The 27,221-nt window shown below is 40.1% G+C and overlaps 1 protein-coding gene across 1 annotated transcript; it reads left to right on the plus strand.

Annotated features, from left to right (window-relative positions):
- The first annotated feature begins 19,890 nt into the window (after positions 1-19,890).
- On the plus strand, positions 19,891-21,685 carry LOC148026364 (uncharacterized). The gene has a single exon (XM_087690436.1). It carries the CDS (start codon positions 20,080-20,082, stop codon positions 21,331-21,333), a length of 1,254 nt encoding a protein of 417 aa, XP_087546562.1. The 5' UTR covers positions 19,891-20,079; the 3' UTR covers positions 21,334-21,685.
- The last annotated feature ends 5,536 nt before the right edge of the window (positions 21,686-27,221 follow it).

Raw genomic sequence — 27,221 nt, forward strand, 5'->3', positions numbered from 1 at the left:
GCTTACATTACAATCACATCAGTGGGAAACTTGATATAATCCATGATAGCCATAGACTCGATGCACCATTTGCAGTGGGAGTTTGTGCCTCCCTATATGACAACACTTAACTTGCAACATTGGGGTGCCGTGAAGGATATCATGTGATACCTTAAGGGCACTGCAAACTTGTGCCTTTGCTACAGTGACCAGGACATTGGAGTATTAGGTTACATAGATCAAATTATGCAAGACATGTAGGTAGTAGAAAGTCCACCTCTAGCTATGTCCTCAACTTTGCTAGAGTTGCTATTTCTTAGATGTCTAGGGTGTAGAAATGCACTACCTTGTCTACTATTGATAAGTACATTGCAATCATTACGGCTTGCAAGGAGGCCCTACAGTTATGTTGCTTAGTTATAGACCTTAATATTGCAAATATGACTTCTGTATTGCATTGGAACTCTATGAGTGCCATCAATTTAACACGTAATTTGGTTTTTTATAGGAAGACCAAGCATATTGAGATCCATTACCACCTTATCAAAGAGGTGGTTGAGGACAAAAAAATAGAGGTTTTCAACATCTCTACAGATAAGAATCCTACTCATCTACTCACTAAAAGTCTCCTAATGGAACATTATACCTTCCTTAGGAAGATGATGGGCATAGGATGAGATGATCTCTATTTCTTATCTAGTTATACATATATTTACACATTATACTTTGTCGCTTTTTTCTTATTTTCTCCTCACTCAGGCACATTCGCCTTTAAGTGGGAGTTTGTTGGGGGTTAAAGGCCACATGTGCCTAGCCATCTACATTTATCTAGTACTTATTGCCCGCATACCTATACACTACAGGTGGTGGCTGCCCATCATTGTCGCTTTATTCTTTATTTTTACTAAGACAATAGAATAAGGGAAGGTGACTCACACATTTTGACTACTGGAGTTTCCACATACTATCTTTCTCTCTCTTCTTGCTCCAACCTACATAGCTTGCTTCTTCCACTTGGGCTCTCATTCTTGCTTAGCCCTTCCACCTTTTAACACAATGCTACTTGATGGTGACTTTGGTTGCATTAATATGTACATGGAACATTATTATCCAATCTAGGGCTCATATGATAGGTATTGTGATTATAGCCTTCTCTAGTGGTTCATAGGTAGCTTGACATTCCTCCATCCATTTCTAGATAATACAAAGCTTGTCGAGGAATCTCACTATCAAGGTGTAATTTAGCACTAATCACTTATAATGCTTGATGTGGCCTAAGAAGCCGTGGATCCCATTTGGGTTAGCTAGTAGTTGTAGATTCGTGATTTCTCAATTTTTGGCGATGTCAGTTGCAACACCAATATTGGACACAACATGATCCAAGATCCATCCATGCTTTACCTTGAATTGGCAGTTGATATTTCCTAAACTTTTCAAAACTAGGCTTAGTTTCTCTAGGTTTTCATTCCAATTGGAGCTAATAAGAAGTTGTCCATGAAAACTTTGAGCCATTTTTGTAACATATCAAGTGCTATAAAGAGCAATCAATTAAGTGGAAGGGCATGACAATGTACATGAATACTCCCCACCATGTGGACAAGTTTTTTTTTTACTGATCATTTGAATGGACTTTCATTCAATTGAAAATCCATCAGAGGAATATATATGCCTCGTTGCTTATCATGCAGTCGATCATGTGTATGGCATGGGTTAGTGTATAGTGGTCTTTCTTTGTTTGCTGACTGCACCTTCTTATAATTCATGTGTACTCAAAGTTTTCTTGCTCTTTTTGAGTACAATGGCAATGGGTGATACATAGTCTATATGCTCAATTTTATAGATGAATCACTTAATGCTCTTGTTTATATATTCTTAAACAAAATATGCATATTGAGGATTCATCATGTATAGACGTCATTTGGTTTTGCTTGGCCTCAAGGTCTACAAGGATTGCATCTATTAGTGCATGGGTTGGGATTCGCCCTTGAGTTTCATGTAGTTCCTAGAAAACACATCTCAAAAGTCCTTGCACAAGTTGATGAGGTTGTGCTCATCGTTCTTAATGATGCCATCCACAATCTACACCAATTTTTGTGTCTTTTCTTCTTCTACGAGGTTTATCCCATTGACATTCATAGATCCCTAGATGGACTCACTAAACTCAAATTGTCTCTTTGTGCCAAGCATCATAATAACACAATCCCCCTTCTTGAATTTGGTCAAGTGGTTAGGGATATCATGTGGGCTTCTTTTCATTCTTAGACTAGAATTTATATATCTCTAGATGGGCTCATTAAGCTCAACTTGTCTCTTTGTGCCAAGCATCACAATAACACAATCCCCCTTCAATTAGAGAAGTAGTTAGGGAAAGTGTGAGGGTTTTTTTCACTTCTTGGATTAGAGTTTGTATCCTTCTCAATACTTTTCAATCATTGACTTCTTAGATGAAAAGGATTATCTCTCTTTGTACACTACATCATCTTGACTAATTGAGGGATCTCGAGGTTAGTATTATGCTATAATTTGACTTTGACCTTGATTTGTCTAACTCTTTTAGGGAGTCAATTTTTGTGCTCTTTTAGTCGTAAGGACTTCAAGAGTTAGATTGGATTTTATCATCCTATACCCTAATTGTTCATGATCTAAGATCCCTCAATGTTTAGGTAATTCTAATTCAAATTTTATCTTGACTATGTGAGCATTGACAAGCAAACCTTCAACTTTTGAGGGTCTTGGGCATGCTAGTAGTTTCTTTATAGTTCTCATATCTATCCTCAAAGCTAACAAACTTGTTCTTTGTGTCCTTTGTGCCCTCATACTCAAATGATTCATCTTTCGATTTGATGTTGTGTTGTCCACAATACATATACCACTACATTATTATGGCAATCAAATAGCATTTGGTGTGGCATGGCCCATTGCCAATTAGGACTCTCTAGCATCTCTTCAAATATGAATTGATTTGTTTTGGGGTTATCCTTGAGGCACAATCACCACTTCGTACATTATCTTTCAAAGCTTAAGCTTGTTAAAGAAGATGCAAAACCCTTTTGTTCTAGGATACTATAATGGTTTGGAATTCATATTGATTGGCTTAAAGAAAAATGTTTCCTTTTAAGGTTTGATCATGTACGTAATGGTCTCTTACATCTCCTTTTGACTAGTTCCATCATGAGCTTCTTGATCCTCTCCCTTGTCTATGAATGGCAAGTCCAACATTGCAAGAATATGCATCTATTCTTATTCATCCTTAAAGGAAGAGATATGCTTATACATAGAAGGGTAGCTTGAATCTCCTTTGAACATGTTGGAGATCGCATCTAAATCAATTAGTGTGTTCTTCGATCTTTCCATTTCTATGCAAACTGTGACCATCTTATTTCCTAAAAACATTAAACCATTGCCCCAATCCTTGATTAATCTTGTGTTCAACATCCAAGGAGAGGATTCCCATCCCACAAGCAAGAGAGAACAAGCATAACCAAGGAATGACTAACTGTAATCCCAAACACATCAACTAAGAAATTGCACAATTGTACTCAAGTCTACTTAAAGTATCCTTAGAGGATGGCATCTAAGGCTAGAAAAAAAAAAGACAAATAGTGAGATGTGTGAACAAAAAATGTAGTCTTGGATAGAATAGAAAAACAAGAAATGACTTTCTTGAGGAAAAAAACTACAATAGATCGATCAGCAAGATCAAAAGAATATAGTGTTTTCTTCATTGCATAACTCCTAACTGCTCTTGGATGTAGAGGAGAAGGAGCTCACACATACACACTCTATCTCTAACAAGGAGTAAATCACATTTCAAAAAACTCGTTCTCATATATAATGACCTCCAAACTCCAAAAAATGTAATAACAAGCGACAATGTTAGTAGTAACCTTGTTGTTGCCATGTATCAAAGCATCACAAACCATCATGACATTGCCAAGTTTGCATGATAGCAATGGCCTAATGATGAATGAAAAATCTCAACTTTTGTTAAAGATTACTAGTGCATGAAATCATCTACAACTTCATCAAGATTCAAAACTTACAAGAAGATGTAGTATATGTGCTTGTAAGGGAGATGCATTGTATGATTTGCTTCTCTCTTTGGAAATCTAGATAGAAGCAACTCAAAAACTCAAAAAACATCACTATGTAATGCACCCATGTTGCCTGAGATCCTTATATACTCACATGAAACATGCAACACTCATAAAGAAAATGACAATTTCCTACCTTAATAGAGGGAACAATAGAATGACTCTTCTCTATATTGTCTTTAAAATCCTTAGTGAGTTTGGAACACCAACAGATAGCTTTTCCACTTCGATACTTAGGCCTAAAAGGACGTATTCCTCTTTGAGAAGAGCACGCCCCCATTGCAACATGTGACATCATTAAGGGACAAAATATCCTACTATAGCAAACCCTATCCTCTCCAAACCTTATCCTTCTCTAGTGAACCATGTTCTCTATAAACCTTCCACCTCTTCCAATGTTAGGTTTGTACCCTTAGCAATAGACCATACACCTAGAGTTGGCCTAGGTGATGCAATCACCCAAGTGGTGTCTACACTCCAATAATATGAAACAAAAAATCACACAAAACCACATAAATCCCTCACAAACATCCCCAAGGTCACCTGTAGATAGAGGAAAGGTGCATTGATCCCAAAAATAAAGTGTGAGAACCCCAACATGTTGTGAACCATGCTAGGCACTCACTATTTTGGGTCACTATTTTCATCCCTCAATAACCCCAAACCATGTGACTTTTGATTTTGGGTCTATCCTTCTAATTGCTTGCAATCACTCTTTCTTTGACAAAATTGGCACTAAAGATCTTGGCCCAACAACCAACCTTATTGTTTTCTCATTGTTCATTCCCTTGTTCATTATGGTTGTTATATGTTTTAATCTATGGTTATTATCATCTAGCACAATGCTAGGAGGTGAAAGACCAAGGCACTTATGCCTTATAGAACTCGATTCTTAAATAGTCCTTTGTTTGGCAATCCCAACCTCATTCATTGCACTATGGGTCGTCAATGAGTTGCTTGATTGAAGATGATTCTCCTTAAGTGATTTTTTATTTCTTGTAGGCCTAGCCTAGTTTAAGTATACCTATCCACTAAGTGCACATTAGCATGTGCATTTTGTAATATAACCATGGGGAGATCAATTGCATCATACAAAGTCAAGTGCTTTGCATACCCAATAGTTGCTTTCATATCAGAGTTCTTCACTTCTATTAGATTTGTTGTTGGAAGAAATGAACCATTTTCTTCCTAAGTCAAGAACCATGAGCTCCAATGAGATGACAAAACCTCCCACCAAGCAAGCCAAGACTCGAGGGCTAGGAACTTGCCCTCAATTACATGACCTTTTCTCCAACCTTATTGCAAAGGATGCTTGCAATTCATTGCTACAACATTTGAATCTACATCTCTCCATCTTTGACAAAGTACTTTGTGCTCCTCATGGAAGGGTGGTTGGCCAAGCAGAATCCACAAACAAGATCTTAGTCAATGTCCTTACGAAGGTAGTTTTCACCTCACGAAGTGACTGGGACAACAAACTTATGGTAGCACTGTGGGCCTATCAGACAGCCTATAAAACAGTTGTGGGACAGACGCCCTTTAGGTTGACCTATGGGAATGAGGCCATCTTGCCATTAGAATTCTTTGTCCCTAGCTTGCGGATAGTATTAGAGGAGAGATGGGAAGGGAAGGAAGCTTGGACCGACTGTCTCATGGAATTGGAATGATTCATTGAGACTTGGCTCCCAGCCACCCATGCCCTAATTTGTGAGAAAGCACGACGGAAGATGTGGTTTGACAAGCACATCAAACAACTGACACAACACTTTGTGTGTTTTAGCATGCTTTTCTCCCAATGGAAGGAGCAAGATTGATCCTTGTTGGTTGAGGCTTGCCATAAAAATAAATAGAAAACACAACATTACAATTTGCACCAGCTTCATCTGCCATGAAACTCCTGAACTTTGATTTATCATACCCATTGTCCACAAACACAACATTCAACATCTCCCAAAATCCTTTCTTAGCATTATTTTGTTTGACCTTTAACTCACAAGTGGAAATGGTTAAGAACTCCTAAAGAATGGGATCATAAACATGAGCTCCCATTGTTAACCATCTTGATACACAATTCACATGATTAGAGTGGACCAACCTATGTTGTAAATTACCACCTCGCCACATTTTATTGACAAGATCTATACCACTACTCAACCCCAATGTTGACATCTAAAAGACATGTGGTTGGACATTTTTGGGCCTAGCTCACCAAGAAATGGAATACTATATATGAAAGGGTACTTTATCTTATTTTCCAAATCAAGGATTCCTTGCATCCCTTTGGATCCATTTCCATTCATTCCTTTGGCCTCTCAAATACATTGTTCTATCATCTTTTTATTATTCAAGGGTGTGACAACTTTAAGCAACTCATCGAACTCTTGCTCACCAAACCCCACATCCTTTGGGTGATATTCTTCTTTAGCATTTCAAGCACCATCTCTTGGGCCATAGACACCTCGACTTTTTTGTAAGTTGAATGTGGAAAATCCAGTGATCTCTCTTGATCTAGTCCTTCACCCCATGGTGTTGAGTCATGACGAATCCACATATATAGCTCCTCCCTCACTCGTAACCCCAATTCCAAGTTGCCCCTCTATGTAGGTGCCTTTGGCTTGTACCTCTCTTTCATAATGTGATAGCTCCCAAGAAGAACCATTCAACTCTCTTTGCCTACTATTGCTATCTTGTGCCTACTTACTTGCTTTCATGCCATGTTACCTTCCACGCAGGGCATTCCATGATGTAGCTTGTGTCGAGACCCCTCCAAAGGGGATTCCATTGTGCCACTCCAAGGCCCCCGTGGATCTTGTCATGTTGAGCAGTAGTGGGCCTAACCTACGATAGACTAGTCCCCACCATAGAGCCACCCTGATACATGAGTCACCTGATGGTTCGTTACACTTGGTAGTTTTAAAGAAAACCTCCTCCTCAACAATATTCTTCTTTCCATGATTCATTGCTTTTGCATAATCATGTTTATGAAATCCTATGTGTATTGCACAACTTGTATATTTCTTCTGATCTTTAGGAACAAAATAATAAATCGCGAAAGGACATTGTTGCACACACTCAAGTAGAAGTTTGCAATGGCTACAAATGAGACCTACTATCCACCCCAAGATTACCAATTGGTGGACACTTTCTCAACTTGCCAACACAATGAGTTTCATTAACAATTGTTCTAAACATCATGTATGGACAATCCAAATTAAAGCAGTGCAAATTACTAATGCAATGACTTAGTTGAACTATACTTGGAAAGCCATCACACGTGCAAGCTACATAGCTTGTCGAAAGATGCCCCACATATATATGCTCCATCATTGGCGAGAAGTTTCTAGTAGGTGGAAACTCAAAGGCAATGTAGCCATCATAGGTTGATGGGAGCTCATCAATACCTATTATTATCTATGCACTCTAAAATGTAACATGAAATTCAAAGATACTCATAAATGAAGCTAATGAGGAGGTCTCTCCTTGTAGAACGTATTTTTGCTTTTGTCCAACATCCTCATCCTCCGTGACCACAATATTGATAGTCTCCAATTTTATCTTGTAGAGGGATTTGCTTTTTGCATCTAGAACAAATCCATCAAAACCATCCTTTAGAGTCATTGGTTCTAGCTTCACACACCCATCTTTTATCATATCAAGAAGCAAAGAAAATGGGACTCAAGAAATGTTAATGTGTTCAAGGATTTCATATCTCCCACCTTCAATAAATATTGTAGAAGAGTAAATGGTGAGATTAGTACCAATAGAGAGGCCATACATGCTTACACACTTAGACATATTTCCAATGTAGTGGAAGATAGAATGAAGAGATATAAGGTTGCCACCAAGTTGCAAAGTTATAGAGAAGTTAATGTGAGATTGGAAGATATAAAAGAGGCTCCTAGTCTTATGCAAAGCATAATGGAATGATTGTATAGTGAAGCATGCAAAGGGATTTATGTAAAGACTTGGGTCACATGAAGATAGAGGTGAGATTCTCAATCATAATCAATGAGGACAAACGTTCATTTTCATTAGTGTTTGTATTATAGATACAATCAAAATGAATTACAACTATCATGTACCACAAATATAACTAAAAGGAATTAAAAATTAATGATAATTATTCACATGGCAATGTGTGTGATGGCTCTTTAGGAGGGTGTCATGGTATAGTTAATACACCAAAGGACTTGAGTTGTGTCACAACCACAACCAAGCACTCCTCATCCTTTCCTCTCTATTCACTACATGGGAGAGGGAGAGAGAGAGAGAGAGAGAGAGAGAGAGAGAGAGAGAGAGAGAGAGAGAGAGAGAGAGAGAGAGAGAGAGAGAGAGAGAGAGAGAGAGAGAGAGAGAGAGAGCTCTTTGACTTTCCCTATCTCTACATTTGTCAGTGCAACATTTGACTTGTTTATGCACACTGTCCTTAATTGGCATCCGTCATCAACTTCCTCCATTCAGAGTCATTTTAGGGCAAAACAAGTTGTGCATCTATTACCCATTCTTCATTAGAACCCTTCATCAAGTGTAAAATTTCAAGTACCCCTTAACCTAGCAAGGCAACAATTGTTTACGCGCTAATGTACCTACGCTGTCCTCTTGATTATTTGTGTGAATATACCTGCACTTTGCACTAGATAACGTAGCCGGGGGACTACTTTAGGGGGATGCTAAGAGCTCCATCCACTTTGACCTTTTTTTTGTTCTTTTGTCTAACACATCTATCCAAGCAAGTGGTCATGCAAAAAAGCAAGATAACTTCCCAAGCCACCTTTAAGAAAGCTCACTCTATCTTCCTACTTGCATGACATTGCATGCAAAAAATGTGGATGCTAGTGGTACCTACATGACCTTCACCAAGGCTTTGTCCATGCCTGCTAGAGTAGCCTATGTTGACATGGGCTACCCTAGAATCTCCATGTAGTACCCTCATCGCCACTTTTCCTTTGCTCCAAGCATTGTTTAGAGATGCTTACAACACATACATGACCTCTTAAGATGATTGTCTCAGTCGTACCTACATAACCCTTAGACCTATAGTCATTGTTATGAGCATGGAGATGCAAGGCCTTGATCCATGACAATAGATTGTTGTCCTTTAGAGATAGCTAATCTCAAGAATCATGACCATTAATTTGAGCATGGAGCAAGTATTGTGATTTATAAGGTTCAAAATCTATGAACATTTGCATCAATTTGTAACACCTTATCTTTTTAGAAATCTTAAGGAAGTGCAACTAAATTTTTTGTAACATTAGTCTATTTTATTCTAATGTATTAATTGTAGTTCATTAGTCTAATTTGGTGATTTATAGTTCATTATTCTAATTGGTGAAACCTAATGCATTAGTCAAATTTATTAGGAATACATTAGTTTAGTTGAAGCCAAATGCACTACAACTGGACTATATTTTTGTGAATCAATATATTGTGCGGTTTTGGGGATTTTGGGAGTCGTCAAAGGTTATGAGGCAAGGAGTTATTAGAGCTGTACACAAGGAATCGACACTCGTAGATCATCCCGAGCCAGGGTTGGGTGCTCTAGGCCCTCAATGTATGGTTCTTGACATGCCATTTCATTGCTACTCTTATGTGAGTCTTCATGTTATTCTATGAGTGAGCAATGTTATTCTATTATGGGAGCATGGGAGTCCAAGCAACATAGTAAATAAACAATTAGCCCACATTGGCATAGGGTGATCTAGGACCATCAGCTTCATGATTTCAAGGACATTGGATTTATCGATAAATTGCTTTTGGTGGTCGATGAAAAAGCTTCATTGTTCTCTATCTAGTCTTATCATTGCAAAATCTTTCTATCCATAAGCTTATCTACTTATTGCTATGGGGAAAGCTCCAATAATAAAAACAAGCCCCTAAAGAATAGATTAGCTCCAAATTTAAGGGTTCCCAACAAGAATATGGTCTAAAGAGCCACTATGTAAGTAGAAGGGGAAACAGAATCACAACAAGGGTAATGAAGTATCTTTTATCACAATGTATGTACTTTGCTTGACTCCTCCAGTTTAGATTAGGCTCAAGAACTAGACAATGCCCCTTAGCAATTGTGTTTTTTCTTTGGGATCTAAAGGTATCTCATGGAGTAGTAAAAAGCAATGCAATGGTTATAAAATCAAATGGTACCAAGGTGAAGGGCCACAAATAGGGAGGCATGTGCAGGGAGATACAAATGGGCAAACACAATTGAGTAGTCAAGGGGATCTAGTGACATGAATAAGACAAAAGGAGAGATTTGGGAATTTGAAATTTGTTGGAAACGAGTTCCCTTTACCTCTTATTGGTCTTACTAGAGAGATGATGATCGAAACAAGGGCTACCTTTTTTCTAAGTCACTTAGATTTGTTGCTTTGGTTATTAGGCTTTACCAAGTACCTTTCTATTGCATTTCCCAATGGATGGGCTAAAGCATGAGCAGACAAAGTTTTGGGAGGTTCTCGACCAATGGAAGAGCTTTGATTCCACCCTCAAAGCAGCAAGTTGGAAGGGCTAAAATAGCCCACATTTGTGCGATCTACTTTAGGGACAAAGGTTTCAAATTCTTACCTATTTTTTGAAGGTGATCATTTATTGCCACTTATGCTCTATTGTCTAGTCAAACTTGTGTGTCATTTTAGTTTTTTGTGGTTGTATTTGCATTTCGATTTTGTGTAGTCAATTTTGCCTACAACAGTGCAATGGATGTCCAGTACACAATGTCACTATTCTTCTTAATGCTATTATTTTTTTGTAGATTTAGTAAGAAACTAAAAAACTTTCTGAATATGTCTTGGGAAAGGACACATTTGGTTTGCACAATCATCAACACCAATAATACATACAACCTACTCACACATCTATAAGAATTTGGTTCCATTCAATCTAATAGATGGTGCTTAGAAGAGCCAAACTATTGAGCAATGAAATAGTTGCAATCAAAGTGTGAGATGTTATACATACATACATCCATCCATCCATACATCCATATGTACGTACGTGCACACACACACACACACACACACACACACACACACACACACACACACACACACACACACACACACACACACACACACACACACACACACACACACACACACACACACACACACACACACACACACACACACACACACACACACACACACACACACACACACACACACACACACACACACACACACACACACACACACACACACACACACACACACACATATGTACATACATACATATCATTTTTGGAACTATCCATTTGATATGTTTGGTGGAAAACATAGCTTGATAGTTTTAGAAATTGATATTTTTCTTGCACATAGGAATATGGATCTTAGCTTCTATTCTTTCAATTAGCTTGCTATCATAAGTTATGCGAAGACTTATACCCAAGAAATATATGGGTGCCTAGGCCCAAAGCAGTTGCCAGTGTAGGCTACTTTAAGGGCTTGCTACTAATTGTAATTTCTCATTCTCTAGGCTAAGACATGATGATTTTTGGTGGCTCTAATTTGTGTTAATTAGGAAGGGCATGTCCCAACTCCTCATATCTATTGGTGCCCTCATTGAGGGGGATTAACTACTGTGGATTTGGATCTTTTGAGCCAAGTTGGAGCCTGATTTGATTTCATGTCAAGCTTCATGATGGCATATTAGATACATACTGCAATTCAAGGGAGCTAAGAATGAAGGTGTGGCTTAGTTTATGAGAAAGATTGAGTTGATGATTTTCCAAACCAATATGAATGCAAATAAGCATTAATCCAACTTGGGTGCATTATTGTTGGAAGGCAAAGCAAGGGAATGGCATGAGGTGATGTAGGATAATGCTACAAGGGGTAGTTGATCTAGATTGGTTGTGGATTTAGATGCTCAACATGAAAGAAGAGAAAAGGTTTAGGTATGTAAGGAAGTTGTTAGAGTGGCATAGGAAGAAAATGTAGATGTAGACCAATATGTATGGAGGAAGCTAGAAAAAATTGCAGCTTAGCCTGGTGCATATACCAAGAAGGAGAAATTCATGGCTTCTTTCCATCCTAGCATTAGAAGGGATGAATAAAGAACTATTTACTTATGAGGAAGCAAGAAGGATTGCGATAGAGTAGTGGAAAAACAACAATAAGAGATAGGACTTGGAACCTAATGACAACGAGGCAAGGATTCTTGGTTCTAAGCAAGAATTTTAGCCCCTTTGTGTAGATCTAAAGAACTCCATGGAAAAGGTGTTGGTAAGACGTTAAGAGCCTACTAAAGGATCTCAATTATGTTGATATTCATAGGCTTGTCGAGGAGTTTGGTAATCTTAGCTTTGCAATATAGGCTATTCAATAACAAAGTCATAATTTGCACCAACAAAATAAAAGAAGACATGAGCCACGGAGAAACATAATGATCTAGTGCTTTAATTGTGATGAAAGAGGCCAAGGGAATCTATCCTATTAGACTAGAAAGGAATGCAAGAAGAGCTAATATGGATGGAAATGGATGTACATGTCCAAGTACATGACAAGAAGGAGTTAATCTTGTTGGACTAGAGTAGAGATCATCACAAGAGGAGCTAGTAAACGAGATTCAAAATCATGGCACATAAAAGTGCAATGAATGGACTAATGCATGATGCAACTAGGGGAGCTAAGGCTACAAGGAGGAGAACAAAGCTATCTATTATAGATCCACAACCTATGGAACTAGAAGTGTCTAATAGGGTTACCAAGAGGAGGAGAAGAAGACACATTGGCTACTATTACACCACCTTATCCTCTTCTAGATGCCTTTAAGCTTTTCAAGTCTAATGAGGCTCAAGCAATCCATGTATCAATGAAACTTTGAGCTTTAACACCTTGAACTCACTTCAAGTTGATCGTGGTTCAAAAAAATTGGACTCTCGCATCCTTCAATCTTTTTTAGCCCTTCTTGCTTCCACTTCAGCCCCGCTTTAGCTCACCTTTAGCATGCGATGGTGGTTAACAATGTGAGAGAGGGTATTTGTGCATCGGATCACATGCCTATGCATGCATGAGGTTAAATAGGGTTGTAAATGCATGTGTGTATGGGTAAGGAAGTAAATTCATGGACATGTATTTATCTACTTTCAATAACTTATATGGTGAAAATCAAAGGGATAATCAACAAATTCTCACATGGAACACATAATGGACTAGTGTTGTACATCTTGATAGACATAGTGATATCAAAGTAATCGTGTAAGTATAGGCTATATGATTAGGAGTCTACAATTTTGTGTACAGTCTTGAAAATAATTATTAGTGGATAATTATGTTTCCAAAAATAATAGTTGATGCCACATAGAATTGTAGTGCCATCTTCATTATGGAAGCCCCCCCATCAAATGCCACCACCACCTTCTTCCAAGTGCTTTGGTGTTAGATCCTCCTCATATGCCTTTGCTTGTCATCCTTTCTTTGCTAGAGAGAGAGAGAGAGAGAGAGAGAGAGAGAGAGAGAGAGAGAGAGAGAGAGAGAGAGAGAGAGAGAGAGAGAGAGAGAGAGAGAGAGAGAGAGAGGGGGGGAGGGAGGGAGGGAGGGAGAGGGAGTAGGAGCAGGAAGCAAGAGAGAGAGAGAGAGAGAGAGAGAGAGAGAGAGAGAGAGAGAGAGAGAGAGAGAGAGAGAGAGAGAGAGAGAGAGAGAGAGAGAGAGAGGGGGAGGGAGGGAGGGAGGGAGGGAGGGAGGGAGGGAGAGGGAGTAGGAGCAGGAAGCAAGAGAGAGAGAGAGAGAGAGAGAGAGAGAGAGAGAGAGAGAGAGAGAGAGAGAGAGAGAGAGAGAGAGAGAGAGAGAGAGAGAGAGAGAGAGAGTGGGGGGAGGGAGGGAGGGAGGGAGGGAGAGGGAGTAGGAGCAGGAAGCAAGAGGGGGGGGAGAGAGAGAGAGAGAGAGAGAGAGAGAGGGGGGGGTGGGGGAGGGAGGGAGAGGGAGTAGGAGCAGGAAGCAGGAGAGAGAGAGAGAGAGAGAGAGAGAGAGAGAGAGAGAGAGAGAGAAAGAAAGTTATATTAACGTCTTCTAAAGACCAAAACTGGCCTATGAGACAAAGTGTGATACAACTGATGAGGTCCAGCTATCCAAAATAAAAGTGCTGAATGAAAAGCTAAAAACTGGAAACTGAAAATACGGTGCTGTGAGTGTGATAAGTGTCGTGTATGTGTATGTGCGTATGTAGCTCTGGTACTCCAGATAATGGCTACAAAAGGGGAACAAATGTCGGCTGTGATAGGGGAACAACTGTCGGCTGTGATAAAGTGGTGCGATGTGTATATGTAACAACTGTCGGCTGTGATAAAGTGGAGAGAGAGAGAGAGAGAGAGAGAGAGAGAGAGAGAGAGAGAGAGAGAGAGAGAGAGAGAGAGAGAGAGAGAGAGAGAGATTGGACCTTTCTTCTTGCCTGTTTCTCTTCTAAATGCATAACCTGCCTCCCAACCACCTAGTAGCTTTGTGGAGTGACTCATGCCCTCGTTGAAAATTTTACGAATATAATTTTGGCTCTTTCAAGGGCCCATTTGACTTACATCACAATTAAGATGATTGGGACCTTGACAAACTTTCGAGTAGTTGTGTCTTCACCCCAGTCTGGATGGCATCAAGATGTTGATAGTGGATCATGTCAATAGTCTTCTAATTAGAGTTCACACTCATCATGGTGGAGATGTAGCCACATAACAATGAGGTAGCCCTACTACTCTTCAATAGCCATGTCGGTGTCTAGAGACTCAAGGCAACCTACAAGAGGTGGAAGTGGTCTTGATGAGGCTCATAGTGATTAATGTATACTTCACAAATAGGGCACAACTATCAAGACTTGGAGCTAGTGTTGTAGCTCAGGCAATTGGAATATGTCAAGAGGATAAGCATTAATGAACTAAAGATAGAAAAGATAAACCATATGTAGGAAGGGATTTGGTTATGAGGAAAGAGATTATGCAAATCATATCCATTGTGGTACTCGCACTTGTGCCTCTAACCAACTATCAAATTGGCACCTAGCTTTCCATGAGCATCAATGACATGAGATAGCAAAAGAGTTAGGATAGTCCATATATAGAAGTGGGTTGTTTTGTAAGTATTGATTTCTCTATTTGATAAAATAGCCTATGTGGAGAGAAAATTTAGGATGGTGGTATGTAGGCTTGGTTGAAATCTAGTGGTATAGAGTGTTAGTTTTGGTGCACTCCTTTTAAAATATATAATAGATCATAGACAATGATTCAAAGCTAATTATCAAGCTTTCAAATGCCTAGCAACTCTACATGATTGCCTTCCATGACTCCAAATCCAATTTCCATAACTATTGAAACTTAAACTTACATTGTTTTTTCATGAAAAAAATCAAATACTACAAGCAAAAATAAAAATTCTACATATAGACATTCGTGCTTCAAACAAGTTTGTGTAGCCTCACATGTTTCCAGAAGTTGATAGCTAGTAATGCATGCTAGTGGTATTTAATGCACCCATGATACATCCACCATCAAGGTTGGCTTATGAGGTGCGAAAGACATTGCTTCTGTCTGTGTGTGCACATGCATGCACACATGCCTTACATGACCCATCATAACTCCAATATTGGCAAAATTGTTTTGATACCTCAATGGATTGAATATCCAAGAAGTCTATGTGAAATAGTTGCACGTATAGTAGGGGATGCATCTATGTTAGGAAGAAGGGGATATGGTGGCATTGATTTTAACATCGGTGATGTTTAAGTTTATTATGATAGTTTGTGAAAGTGAAAAGAGTGGAAGTGGCTGGCATTATAGGTGGGATGGTGCTATCAACCACAATAGGAGAGGCTTAAGCGTCGATTGACTTACATTCCTAACTTTTCAAGTCAAAATAGCTTGGCTTTATCTTTGATGATTGACTCTATTGCCAAGTGCTACTACATGACTAGTATTTTTGGACATAGGCATGGAAGAATGGGACTTGGAGGAGATTGACTAGGCATTATTGATGAAGACATTAAAGCATGGCCATAGAGCCTCCCCTCTATGTCCTTCTCTTGACCTTTTGCACAATGTATTGTTTTGGTGGTTGGGGCCCTCCTTTTAAGCACTAACCAACATAATCACATGTCCAATCTCTATTTCCACATTTTGGATGCCTAAGTGTCTTAGCTCTCCTATATTAAGCGATTGCATACTCGAAGTCACTTTTATTGAAGTATTAGCACTAGATCATTTTGAGATATGTAAATTATCGAAAATGTCTCTTTGTTGTACAAAACTTGTCCTCTACCCAATGCTTAAATGGTTTAATTAACCAACAACAAAGATTAATCTAAACTCTCAAAATGTGACTACAAAAGTCTATTTTTAATACTTGCAACTCAATATATTGCCTCAATATGTCTCAATTTAAAACTAAGAGTTTTATTACATTTCTATGTTTCAAAATGGTGTATTGAATACCATTGATGTAAGCTTGTATTAGTAATTGAGAACAATTAGTGGTACTTTTAAGTAGACTAGTATTATGTATCAAAAGTTTAGATGCCTTGTGATGTTAGGCTTGTTTTTATTTGTAGCAAATTATATCTATTTTATTTGTCCTTGCATAAGAGAAGAATGTGGATCTTATTAGTTATTTTTGGCAAGACATAACAAAGGGAACAATAAGGTTAGGGCAATATTACTTAGGATATTAGGCTTATTTTGTACATACAAGCTTTAAAATTTGTGTTTTGAGCATACAAGTGTGTGCATAGTAAATCTCACCTTGTCCATCTAGGGCATATGTGTTTTTGTTTCATCTTGAGATAGAAAATTTTGCAACTCTATCTTATGATTTCTGAATATATGTTAAGGCATTGATGGTTGATTATCATATACAAGTATGCAAGGCACAAGTGAATCAATTTCATAAGTTACATATGAGTTTTTGATACCTAACTACGTGAGATAGGCCATATTATTACGTATGCATGCATATGCATGTACATAGACACATATGTATGTATTTATGTGCATCTGTGGGCACACACATACGCGCACATGCATACACATGTATTACATATAGATACATGTATGCATGTGTGTGTGTGTGTGTGTAGAGAGAGAGAGAGAGAGAGAGAGAGAGAGAGAGAGAGAGAGAGAGAGAGAGAGAGAGAGAGAGAGAGAGCTAATGGCATAACACAACATTAATACCTAGCATATTCTTATGACTTAAGGTGTTGTTGAAAAACTAAGCAACATTTACAAAATGGTTCAAAAGCTATCATAGAAAAAAACAAGTGGATCCTTAAGGTCTTACTAAAACAAGCTAAAAACCCAAGGAGAAAAGGTCACTTTATTGAGCTGGCAACTGTGTAAGAGGAGAATAGTTGGTCTTTACATGAAATAAGATGCTTGAATGAATATCCTAAATGCAATGTTATGATAACATATGCCTTAGATTTTCATTGGGCATGTGTTTCCAAGCTTGTCCACTCCCTAGGAATTTCAAAATATGGCATTGTGAATCCATTGACGATTCTCTTGTATTCCACCAACCCCAAATTTTTAGTAAAAGTTTAAAACTTTACACATGCTTAATACAAACATAATTAGTAGAAAAAATAGAGCAAAGGTAAATTATTATTATATCATTTCACAAGTATATTACATGATTAATGGAAAGTAAAATGGACCAAAAATGTTTGCATAAAACATTACATAGTCCAATAATAGTTTCTGGCAAACTATGGCATAAATACAAGTTAAAAAGTAAGACCAAAAACATGAATGAATCCGAATACTTGCATAAAGCACTAAAGCATTGCATCAATCAAGAGTAAGAAAAGGACATTTTTTTTGTCCTTAGTGATCCAACTCTCCTATCCTTCATACTTTTCAAAGCATTCACTCCAAAGCATTTCCTTTTGCAGGGGCATTCAAGCCAACAAGCATCTACAAACTCAAGCTATCTAGTGAAAGCTGGTTTTGAAACATATCTTTGATCTTGTTCATTTTTGAAAAGCCTCTTTCACATTAAACTAATTAGAGACAAAACCTCCAAAGTTGTCCACATCACTAATGTCCACGGAAACTCTTTGTGGTTACAAAGATCTTGCTAAGAAGAACATGTATCCTTCCCCTTGAAGCAATTCTTTGTCCTTATCCTTCCCCTTGAAGCAATTCTTTGTCCTTATTATGAAAGATTTATGTTTCCTTTGCATTATTGCTCATTTATGATTGGATTTGGGCTATCCAAAGTGGGGAGGTCGTGCAAGGTGAGAGTAAGACTTGGTCTCTATCTCGAATCTTGATTAGTTAGACCTCGGAAATTATTTAAAAAACGAGATTCAACTTCAATGTTTCTAACTTTCCAAAATTCCAAGGCTTAAAGCTATTATAGTACTAGTACTATAGTACAGGTGACCTCATCACCTATAACACTAGATTATACTATAACAACAATATTTATGTTGACATAGTTGGTTTATATGTTATTATTTATGATACATAAGTTGTGTAACATATCAACTTATAAGATATATCGTAAAAGTTATCATATTTAAAATAAAAAAACTTGTTTTGGACATGCATTTCTTTGAAATTCCATTAACATTTCCTTCATTTAGGATAGTCAAATTTCAACTCTACCATTCCATGAGATTTTAGAATTTTGATTTGTGTTTCACTCTAATTTAGGATTCTTAGGGTGGTTACACAACAAGTGATAGATGCCCAACCCTTACCCAGAGTGTGGTGTAGAAATTTTTTTGATTGGTTGCACATGTAAAGAGTGCATCCTTATCCATCACTTTGTAAAGTGGGCAAGGGGGACTCCTTGTCCAAAAGTGGGTGGAAAAATTTGTTGGTTTAGTAAGTACATAGCATGGTCATGTCCTCTTTAATTCTAAAGGAGACTAGACACCCAAGCCTTAAATAAACATCTTGACCAATAAAAGAACTTGCAAAGTGGGCATCTGTCACTAGGTTTGTAACCTAATTTTCATAGGGGACAAGTTTAAAGCCTTTGGATGGGTTGATGTGGCCGATGGATCCTAACCTTCTTAAGAAGTTTTAGACAAGCTCCCATTATGGTTCACAAATTTTGAATTATAAGATCATGAGCTTTGTGTGCAAGGGAGGGATTACATACCTAACTAGGTGCGATTGGCGCTCTAGCGTTAGCATCAAGAGCTTTTGTGAGCGAGAGGGAGCGACCCCATGCCTAAGCTCATGACATTGGACACTGTAGGCACAAACAAGGGAGTGACCCCATGCCTAAGCTCATGACATTGGACACTAGCAGCACAAACAAGGGAAGAGAGTCTATTTTCTTACATGGGAAAATGTCAACCTTGAAGCCCCAAGCAATTGCACTTAGCTAGGTATGCGATCCCTCCCTCGTAGAAGCTCATGACCTTAAACACTACGTGGACAAACAACATGGGGAAATGTCAAAAACATATCGTGCTTGGGTGAATGGGTCTTTCGAACTCAAGACTTGGATAACAAGTTAGCACCGTGCAAGCTTCTCCTTACAATGAATCTTCTATCTTTTATTATTATTATTAGAAGGTTTTGCAAGGGGGCCAAGCAAGTGCATGTAGAGCTGCCCTGGAAAACCTTCTGGTAGTGCCACATGATGCTTGTGCAACCTTGCTTGCATGCCTGCCCGCCCGACCAATCCCACGTGACCTTGCTCGCCTGATGGCACGTCTGCGTGCCTGGCTGTGTGACCCTGCCCGCCCAATCCAGGCATGAAGAGCCTAGGGAGGGGTATGTGGAAGACTAGAGTGTAGGACCTAGGACACTTTGATTTAGACGCTTGTCCTCCTCCTCTGAACACATTCGACTTAAATTGACTGGAGTTCCAAAGCAAGTGGGAGACTCAGAGAGAGAGAGATAGAGAGAGAGAGAGAGAGAGAGACACACACACACACACACACACACACACACACAGACTGCAAGGGATTCGTCACGCCTGCTTGTCGAGGTCCGTGTTCTCTGCCGCTTGCTAGCACATTTGCTGTGGATATTCTGCCGGCGAGATAGGTGGTCCGGCCCGAGGCCGAGGGTATGTGGAACGGTATGGCCGAATGGAACCATGATCACTCAGCCATGGCCAGTTCCTCGGAGCTTCTAGGTGTCAAAAGGCACCGACGCCCCAGTGTCCGATTGGGGGAGATCGGTGACCTGCCTGCCGCCATTATGTCTGAATCGTCTTTCAAACGCAAAAAGATGAATGCTACTTCCCCTCCTACCCCTGTCAATCAAGCGGACAATGCTGCTCACAATGCTGTGCATCCGAACGGGAATGGTGCCCTAGACGTCAAACCCAAGGGTTTCAAAAACGGCAAGGGTCAGGTTCTTGCGGATCCCAACCATGATGACTATATCCGCGAGGATGTGTATGGACAGGGTGCACAGCATCATGCTTCTTGTTCTCACAGTGCAAAAACTGGGGAGTCTCCATTAGCAGCATATGCCAACAGCGGTCGCAAAGCTCAACATCTTGTGAGGGCAGCCAATAAGAAAGTTAGAAACTGGACTCGCAAACCTGGTGGGCTTAAAGGAACAAATGCCGGTGATGGTGGCAAAAAGCCATCTTTTGACAAGCAGATTGATAGTTATGGCAAGGGAAATGTTATCATGAATGATGATGCAGATGGCCAAGCAGATGTGGGATATGATGCTAATTTGCCCGAAGGATTTAGAGATTCTGACCTTGAGACCACTGAATATTCAAAAGATGCCAAAGAGATTAGCAACTCACTAGAGGCTGGATCTCCACATCCTTACACTATCAGGTCACCTCTTGACCACCAACAAGATTACCAATCTTCACATTCTGCACCAGGCAATGCTTTGGAGCAAGAGGAAGAGCTAGTGGAAAGGAGCCAAGACAAGGGAGAAACTGCCAACAACCAGGTAGACGGTAGGGTTGATGTAAGGGAGGTGCTTGAGCACAGTTCTGGTGTAGATGTGAAGCTGATTGCAGCTGAGATTAAGGCTAAGGTTGCAGAGGAAGCAAATGGAAATGTGGAAGACAGGGAGTATACAAGTGAGAATGCTGGACAACAGTTTGGTCGGTGCCCAGCCCTACACCAGGTGCATTCCTTTCTAGTAAGTGGTGTAAGAGGATGGCTACAGGGCCTTGGCCTAGGCAAATATGCTCCACTTTTTGACACTCACGAAGTAGACACTGAAGTTTTACCTTTGTTAACCTTGGATGACTTGAAAGATATGGGGATAAGTGCGGTCGGTTCACGTAGAAAATTGTTCTATGGTATCCAACAGCTTCGAAAGGGTTTGATAGCTGATGCACACTAGATTGTTCTAGTGATGTTTCTATGTACCCATTTTCTTCTTGTAAATGCTCATATGTAACCCTTACCTCATGTTTCAAGGGAAAGAGATAACATGGTTTTATGCCATTATGTCTCCCTTGTCAGCAGCAATGCAATCTGGTTGAAGAAATGTCTGAATGTGGGCATTTTGTTTGCTTGTGAAGCTGGAAGTGGAGGTTGTAGTCTTTTTTGGAGAGGCAAAACAGGCCTGATCTATCCTTACTTGGATAAGCACCATAAAGTCATTCATAACTGGTTCAGACACTTAATGACTGCTTAAGACTATTGCTTTATGTTTCTTTTAAGCCCAATGTGGGATCTATGATTATGGAAAGTGAAGAAAAAACCATTTTCCTGCTTGTATTTCATTCTTGTTAAGGTCGGTGCTTCTGTTATCTCCATTGCACTTTTGTAGGCACTTCTTACATTCAGTATGCATGACCAATATTGGCTTGAGAAGACCTTTATAAATTCCCGGTTAGGTTCTTTTGAAGATTTAGTTGTGTATGCTTTTAGTGAACCTTTCCAAAGCTGAAAGTTATGCAGCTGGCTGTTTGCTGAATTAGGTATTTTGTGACCTTTTATTGTAGATCTTGGATTGGTGTTCTTTTGTCCTTTGGCTTGCATTCATTCAGGAAGAGAAGTGTGATATGCTGTACATCAGGTCTGAAGGTAGCTAAAAGCACAATAAAGGGCAATATGAGTCTATGGGACATATAACATTTTCTTCCTTATATCCTTTCAATAACATTTTGTGCTTGAGACAAAATGTAGATACATTTGAAACACATGCACGTATACTATATTCAAATGTGGGGGGGGGGGCACGAGAGAGAGAGAGAGAGAGAGAGAGAGAGAGAGAGAGAGAGAGAGGGATATTTTGACGTTTGCTAAAGGCCAAATCGGCCTATGAGACCAAAATGTTACACTTGAAAATTCAAGGAAAATTTCCATGTCCCAAAATAGCTGACATCTAATGCTATGACTATCTAAATGGAAAATAAACAATGTTGAAGCTGATGAGTGCAAATGAGGAAGGGTTCCCTTGTGATGGTGTAGTATCCTCTGTATCTGCAGATGGTGTCTCCTATGAGAGCGTGGATTAGTTGGATGTGGGTGGTAGGCTCTACATCTCTTTTTGGCAATGTCTAAGGTTATGGATTTCCCAAGTTATGTCCAAGGCCACTATCTTAGGTGTACGATGTGCCATTGCTCACACTTGCTCCGGATTGAGACAAGCCCCCTCGGATCTTGTAGTTCATTGGGCATTTGCGAGGGAGGAAGTCTGCGTCATATCTACTTGTCTCAATCCGGAGCTGGTGTAAGAAATGACACATTGTACACCATGAGATAGATGTGCATCCATCTTTGAGGCTTACCGTTATGTGGAAAACTTGAATGCAGTCTATGCAAATATATAATATGCACTCCAGAGATCATAGGGAAAGCATAAGAGGGTAGCTGATCGTCATAGACATGCTTTGCAGTTTTCAGAGGGTGATTATGTATTGCCATGTTTTGAAATGTAAGGTTAAAAAAGATGAAATGAAGAGAAATATTGTATCTGAAGTTGAGTATGAGATAATATGGACTCTTCTAGGTGTTGGAGAGTATTATTTCCAAATTGGCTGATACACAATGCCTTTCATGTTAGTTTGTTAAGATCTTTTTATGGTGATTTGCAAGAGGATACGTTTGCTGGAATTTAGCTTGAGGTTGAGGAGCTGGATAAGATTTTGGCACTTGAGTAGATCTTTGCATATGAGGAAATAAAGGTTAAAGGTAAAGTTTCTAGGAGATACTTGGTAAAATTTCAGAATTATTCACCAATGGATGCTAAATGAATGGAAGAAGATGACTTGGCAGACGATCCTCAGTTGTTACAGCTTTACTCAAATGTCTTTTAGTTAGAGTGGACTTTAGTTCGGACTTAGTTAGGTTTAGCAGAGCAGGGGTTTGGAGTATTACTTAATGCTTAAGGGGAAGGTAGCACTTCCACTTCGCTAGTTATGGATAGCTCTCGTATATAGTGGATCTCTGATGTATTTAGTATGCATTCAAGGTATTGTGGTGACAGTATGTTTGCCATGAGGTTACTACTTAGTATACTAGTCATTGTGAGATGTATGTAGATGAGTACGAGTTTCATCTCGGTACTGAAACTGTACTTTTGCGTCAGGTTATGATTAGTTTGAGAACTGTTTATAATCACTTTTGGGATCAGTTTTGATTGATTGCTGGTTAATTTTTGCAATGAGTTTGTGATCAGTTTGGGGTCACATTTGCAGTAGTTTGTGATCAGTTCTTAGATCGGCAAATGACTAGTTTATGATTTGATTATGTGTCAGAAGTGAAGCAGCAATTGGAAGTGTAAACATAAGCTGTAATAAACTGTTGAAACACAAGACAAAAGAGAAAGAGAAAGAAAAAACACAATACAGATGAGAACTTAGATATATGCTCGGGAAATGGAATCCATATATTAGACACAAGATTGTTGCATATAACAGTGAGTTACTCGTTGCGTGGGCACCGGCATCGGCTTCTCTCTCCGCGGGACCTCCAGGTGGTGAACTGACCAATTGAGAAGGAGGAGCTCAAAATAAATAGGCACAAATAATGCTATAAAATATGTCAGGTCGGCTAGCATTTAATGCTGGTTGGCCAACAATAAATGTCAAATATGACCATAAAATGACACAATAAAAAATGCCTAAATAACCTAAATAATATGCCCAAGCCTTTGCAGCTTAGACTCACACATGAGATGATATATCTGCTAACACCCTCTCTCAAATCATGGGTGATCTGATACAATACAATGGTACAATGAGAATGAATCAGAAACCATACAACATAGAACCACCAAGTAGAACCATGGATACCCAAGTAGTGGGTGATTAAGCCACCACCAAGGTGCCTCGGAGAGAACGTGATGTCGATGTCGATCATACCAGCTTTGAAAAATAGAGAAGATCATAGTAGCTCTCAATGTTTGTCAACAATGCCTTTGAAGTAACACACTTGACTAGCCTATCACCAATCCTGTAGCGCATAAATGACCATGGATTTCCCTTCTTTGGTGAGACTGCCAAAGTGTCCCCTCACGTGAGCTCGAGACGAAAGCCATCCGTTCTCTGTCAAAAAACCAGCCCATCATAAACCTGGATGTCAATCCTAGCTCTAGGATTTGTATCTGTGAGACTTTGGTCGATGCGTCAGGGATGTCCCTCTTTGGTGTTGGAGGAAGAGCGCAAATGAGAGAGATGGAAGTCGATCAGGAGTGAGCGTGAGTGTGACGGCTGGAGAGCAAGCGTGAGAATAATTGTTGGAGGAAGAGCACAGTTGAGAGAGATGGAAGTCGAGCAGGAGTGAGCGTGAGTGTGACGATTGGAGAGCAAGAGTGAGAACAGAGTCAAGTACAATTCAATTAGAGTGTACTAACAATGTGTTGGTACACAAAGAATAAAATGTATTTATACTTAGGGCACGTAAAGGGTGCATTCACATGTATAATGTACGTGTACTATACACGAGGGGTTAAATCGGGCCTTTATCCCAACAACCTCCCACTTAAAGATCTGATGTGAACCTCTAGCTAACCAACTCCCACTAGTCGAATGCAATGCTCGTGCTAAGCTTTGCTTAGACTTTTAGTGAGAACATCTGTAGGGTTATCTTGTGTTTTAATCTTGGTCAATGTGATTTAACCATCTTCCAGAATCTGTCTGATGAAGTGATATCGAACATCTATATGCTTTGTGCGTGAATGATACATGGCATTCTTAGCCAGATACACAACACTCTGGCTATCATATCCCAAAACTGCAGTACCCATAGACATGCCGAGATCTTCTACAAGTCTGCTCAACCATATAGCTTCCTTAGAAGCTTCAGTAGCTGATATGTATTCAGCTTCAATGGTACTCAATGCAACGATGTTCTGCAACTTGGAACACCAAGAAACTGTGAGAGTGCGCAACGGAAGAAGAAACACGAACACAGAGGGAGAGAGAGAGAAAGCAGAAAATGAAGGACGAAAATCTGCACTGACTGAAATGAATGCTGAATACACTGAAATGGACTGATCAGTCCCTGCACGCAGCCCGAAGCGTCAGTGAGGGCACCAGATTAGGCTGATGATGATGGCAGCACCGAAGACGGAGTCGGAGTGTGCACCTGCCAAAGAAGGAGGGAAGATGATAATACAACTGATTGCCAAGCGGGAAATGGCTATAAATAGCCAAAAAACCCAAAAACTGGCCGACTTGAAATTTGAGGCCATAAATATGTCTGACCAGCATTTAATGCTGATCCGACTAGCATTTAGTGCTGGTAAAAATGCCAGAAATGCTCAGAAAAATCCCAGAAAGGGTGGAAAATGTCCGGCAGGTGAGGTAGGCTGAAGAATGCAGAAACTGCCCTAGGAAATGCACATAAAATCCCGACTGGAGGAGAAAATGCACTGAAATGCAATAAACTGAGTGCTCTAAAATGAGCTACCTCCTCCGTCAAAACAAGTGATAGACAAGTCAGAGCTCCTAAAGTCCTCGTGTGACTCAAACTGAGGCTCACAGGCGGGAGATGACAAGGCATGACAAACATGACTGCTAACACCCCCTCTCAGATCCTGGATGTGGCGGAAGGCCAAGGGAGAAACGGATCCTGGGGTGGCAAGAGGAATGCCAAGGTCGATGAAGTCCGTCGATGAAGATTGCCGATGAAGAAACTCCTCGCGATCTTGGGAAGTCCCCTCTAAAACAGTAGGGGCCAGGAAATCCACAGCCGCATCATCGAGATCGTCCCCCTCTGAAAGGGATGGGGGGTACGAGGGAACCACCAGAGGAGAGGGTGGGGGATGGGAAGGAACCTATGGAAAAGAGGGTGCACAAGTGGAAACGGGTGTAGCAATAGATAATTGCCTCGGAGGACCGTGTATAAGAGAAGGGGAATGGAGCCTATAAAGCCCGCTCTCCTGCCAACCTGTCGCAATAACAGCCCCTGTAGAAGAATCCTCAATACAAACGGCCTGCTCGGTGAAGACAACCTGGGTACCAAGCCTAGTAAGGCCATAGACTGAGAGGAGTGGAAAGCCCAAGTCAGGAACATAAAGAGCCTGGGAAAGGGAGCTCGACGCGCGGTCGGGAAATAAAGGCAAAGTGCCAACACCACAAATAGGCTCCGAAACAATGTCACCAACAGTGACTGAACCCTCAGAAGGGCGTAGATCCTGCAACAAATCACCTCGGGGAGTCATATGACTAGAAGCTCCACTATCAACCAGCCAAGGTCTCTCAGAAGATGAGGCAACCACTGAAGAAGGCTCCTCCAAGTCAACAATATGAAGGAACACTGACTCATGGGTAACCGCCGGAGTAGAGGTAGAAGGCTCGGATGTGTTAGCTCCATCCTTCGCTCCTGGACGAAGGTGAGGGTACTTCTTCCAACATTTCTCCTCTGGATGTGTCCCCTTCCCACAGTATGGGCATTTAGGCTTCTCCGAGTCGGAGACAGAACCTGAAGAACTCTCTTGTCTTTTAGCCTGTGACTTCCCTTTCTTTTGTGTCCCCCCTCTCGAACCTGCAACAAAAGCTTTGATGGAGGTGGATCCACTAGCTACCTCTTTGGCGTGCTCGTCATGCTCCAAAACAAGCGGGGCAAGCTCCTCCCATAGAAGCTTCTCACGGGTCCTCGATGTAAGAAGGCTGGTGTAGAAGATATCAAAACGGGGAGATGGCAGCTGAGTCAAAAGAATCATAGCCATATCCTCGGAAGAGATCATCTTGTCAAGGGACGCAAGCTCATTCCTCATTTCCTCCAACTTGTTGATATGATCCTTCATGGAAGAAGAATCATCAACAACAAACATCC

The sequence above is a fragment of the Lygodium microphyllum genome, chromosome 13 (genome assembly GCF_053477565.2).
Source record: "Lygodium microphyllum isolate KBCC chromosome 13, Lygodium_microphyllum_v1.1.10, whole genome shotgun sequence".
Taxonomy (NCBI): domain Eukaryota; kingdom Viridiplantae; phylum Streptophyta; class Polypodiopsida; order Schizaeales; family Lygodiaceae; genus Lygodium; species Lygodium microphyllum.

Bases quoted from the DNA above. Each gene is read 5' to 3' on its own strand.
- LOC148026364 (XM_087690436.1), top strand. From the start codon at position 20,080: ATGTGGAACGGTATGGCCGAATGGAACCATGATCACTCAGCCATGGCC.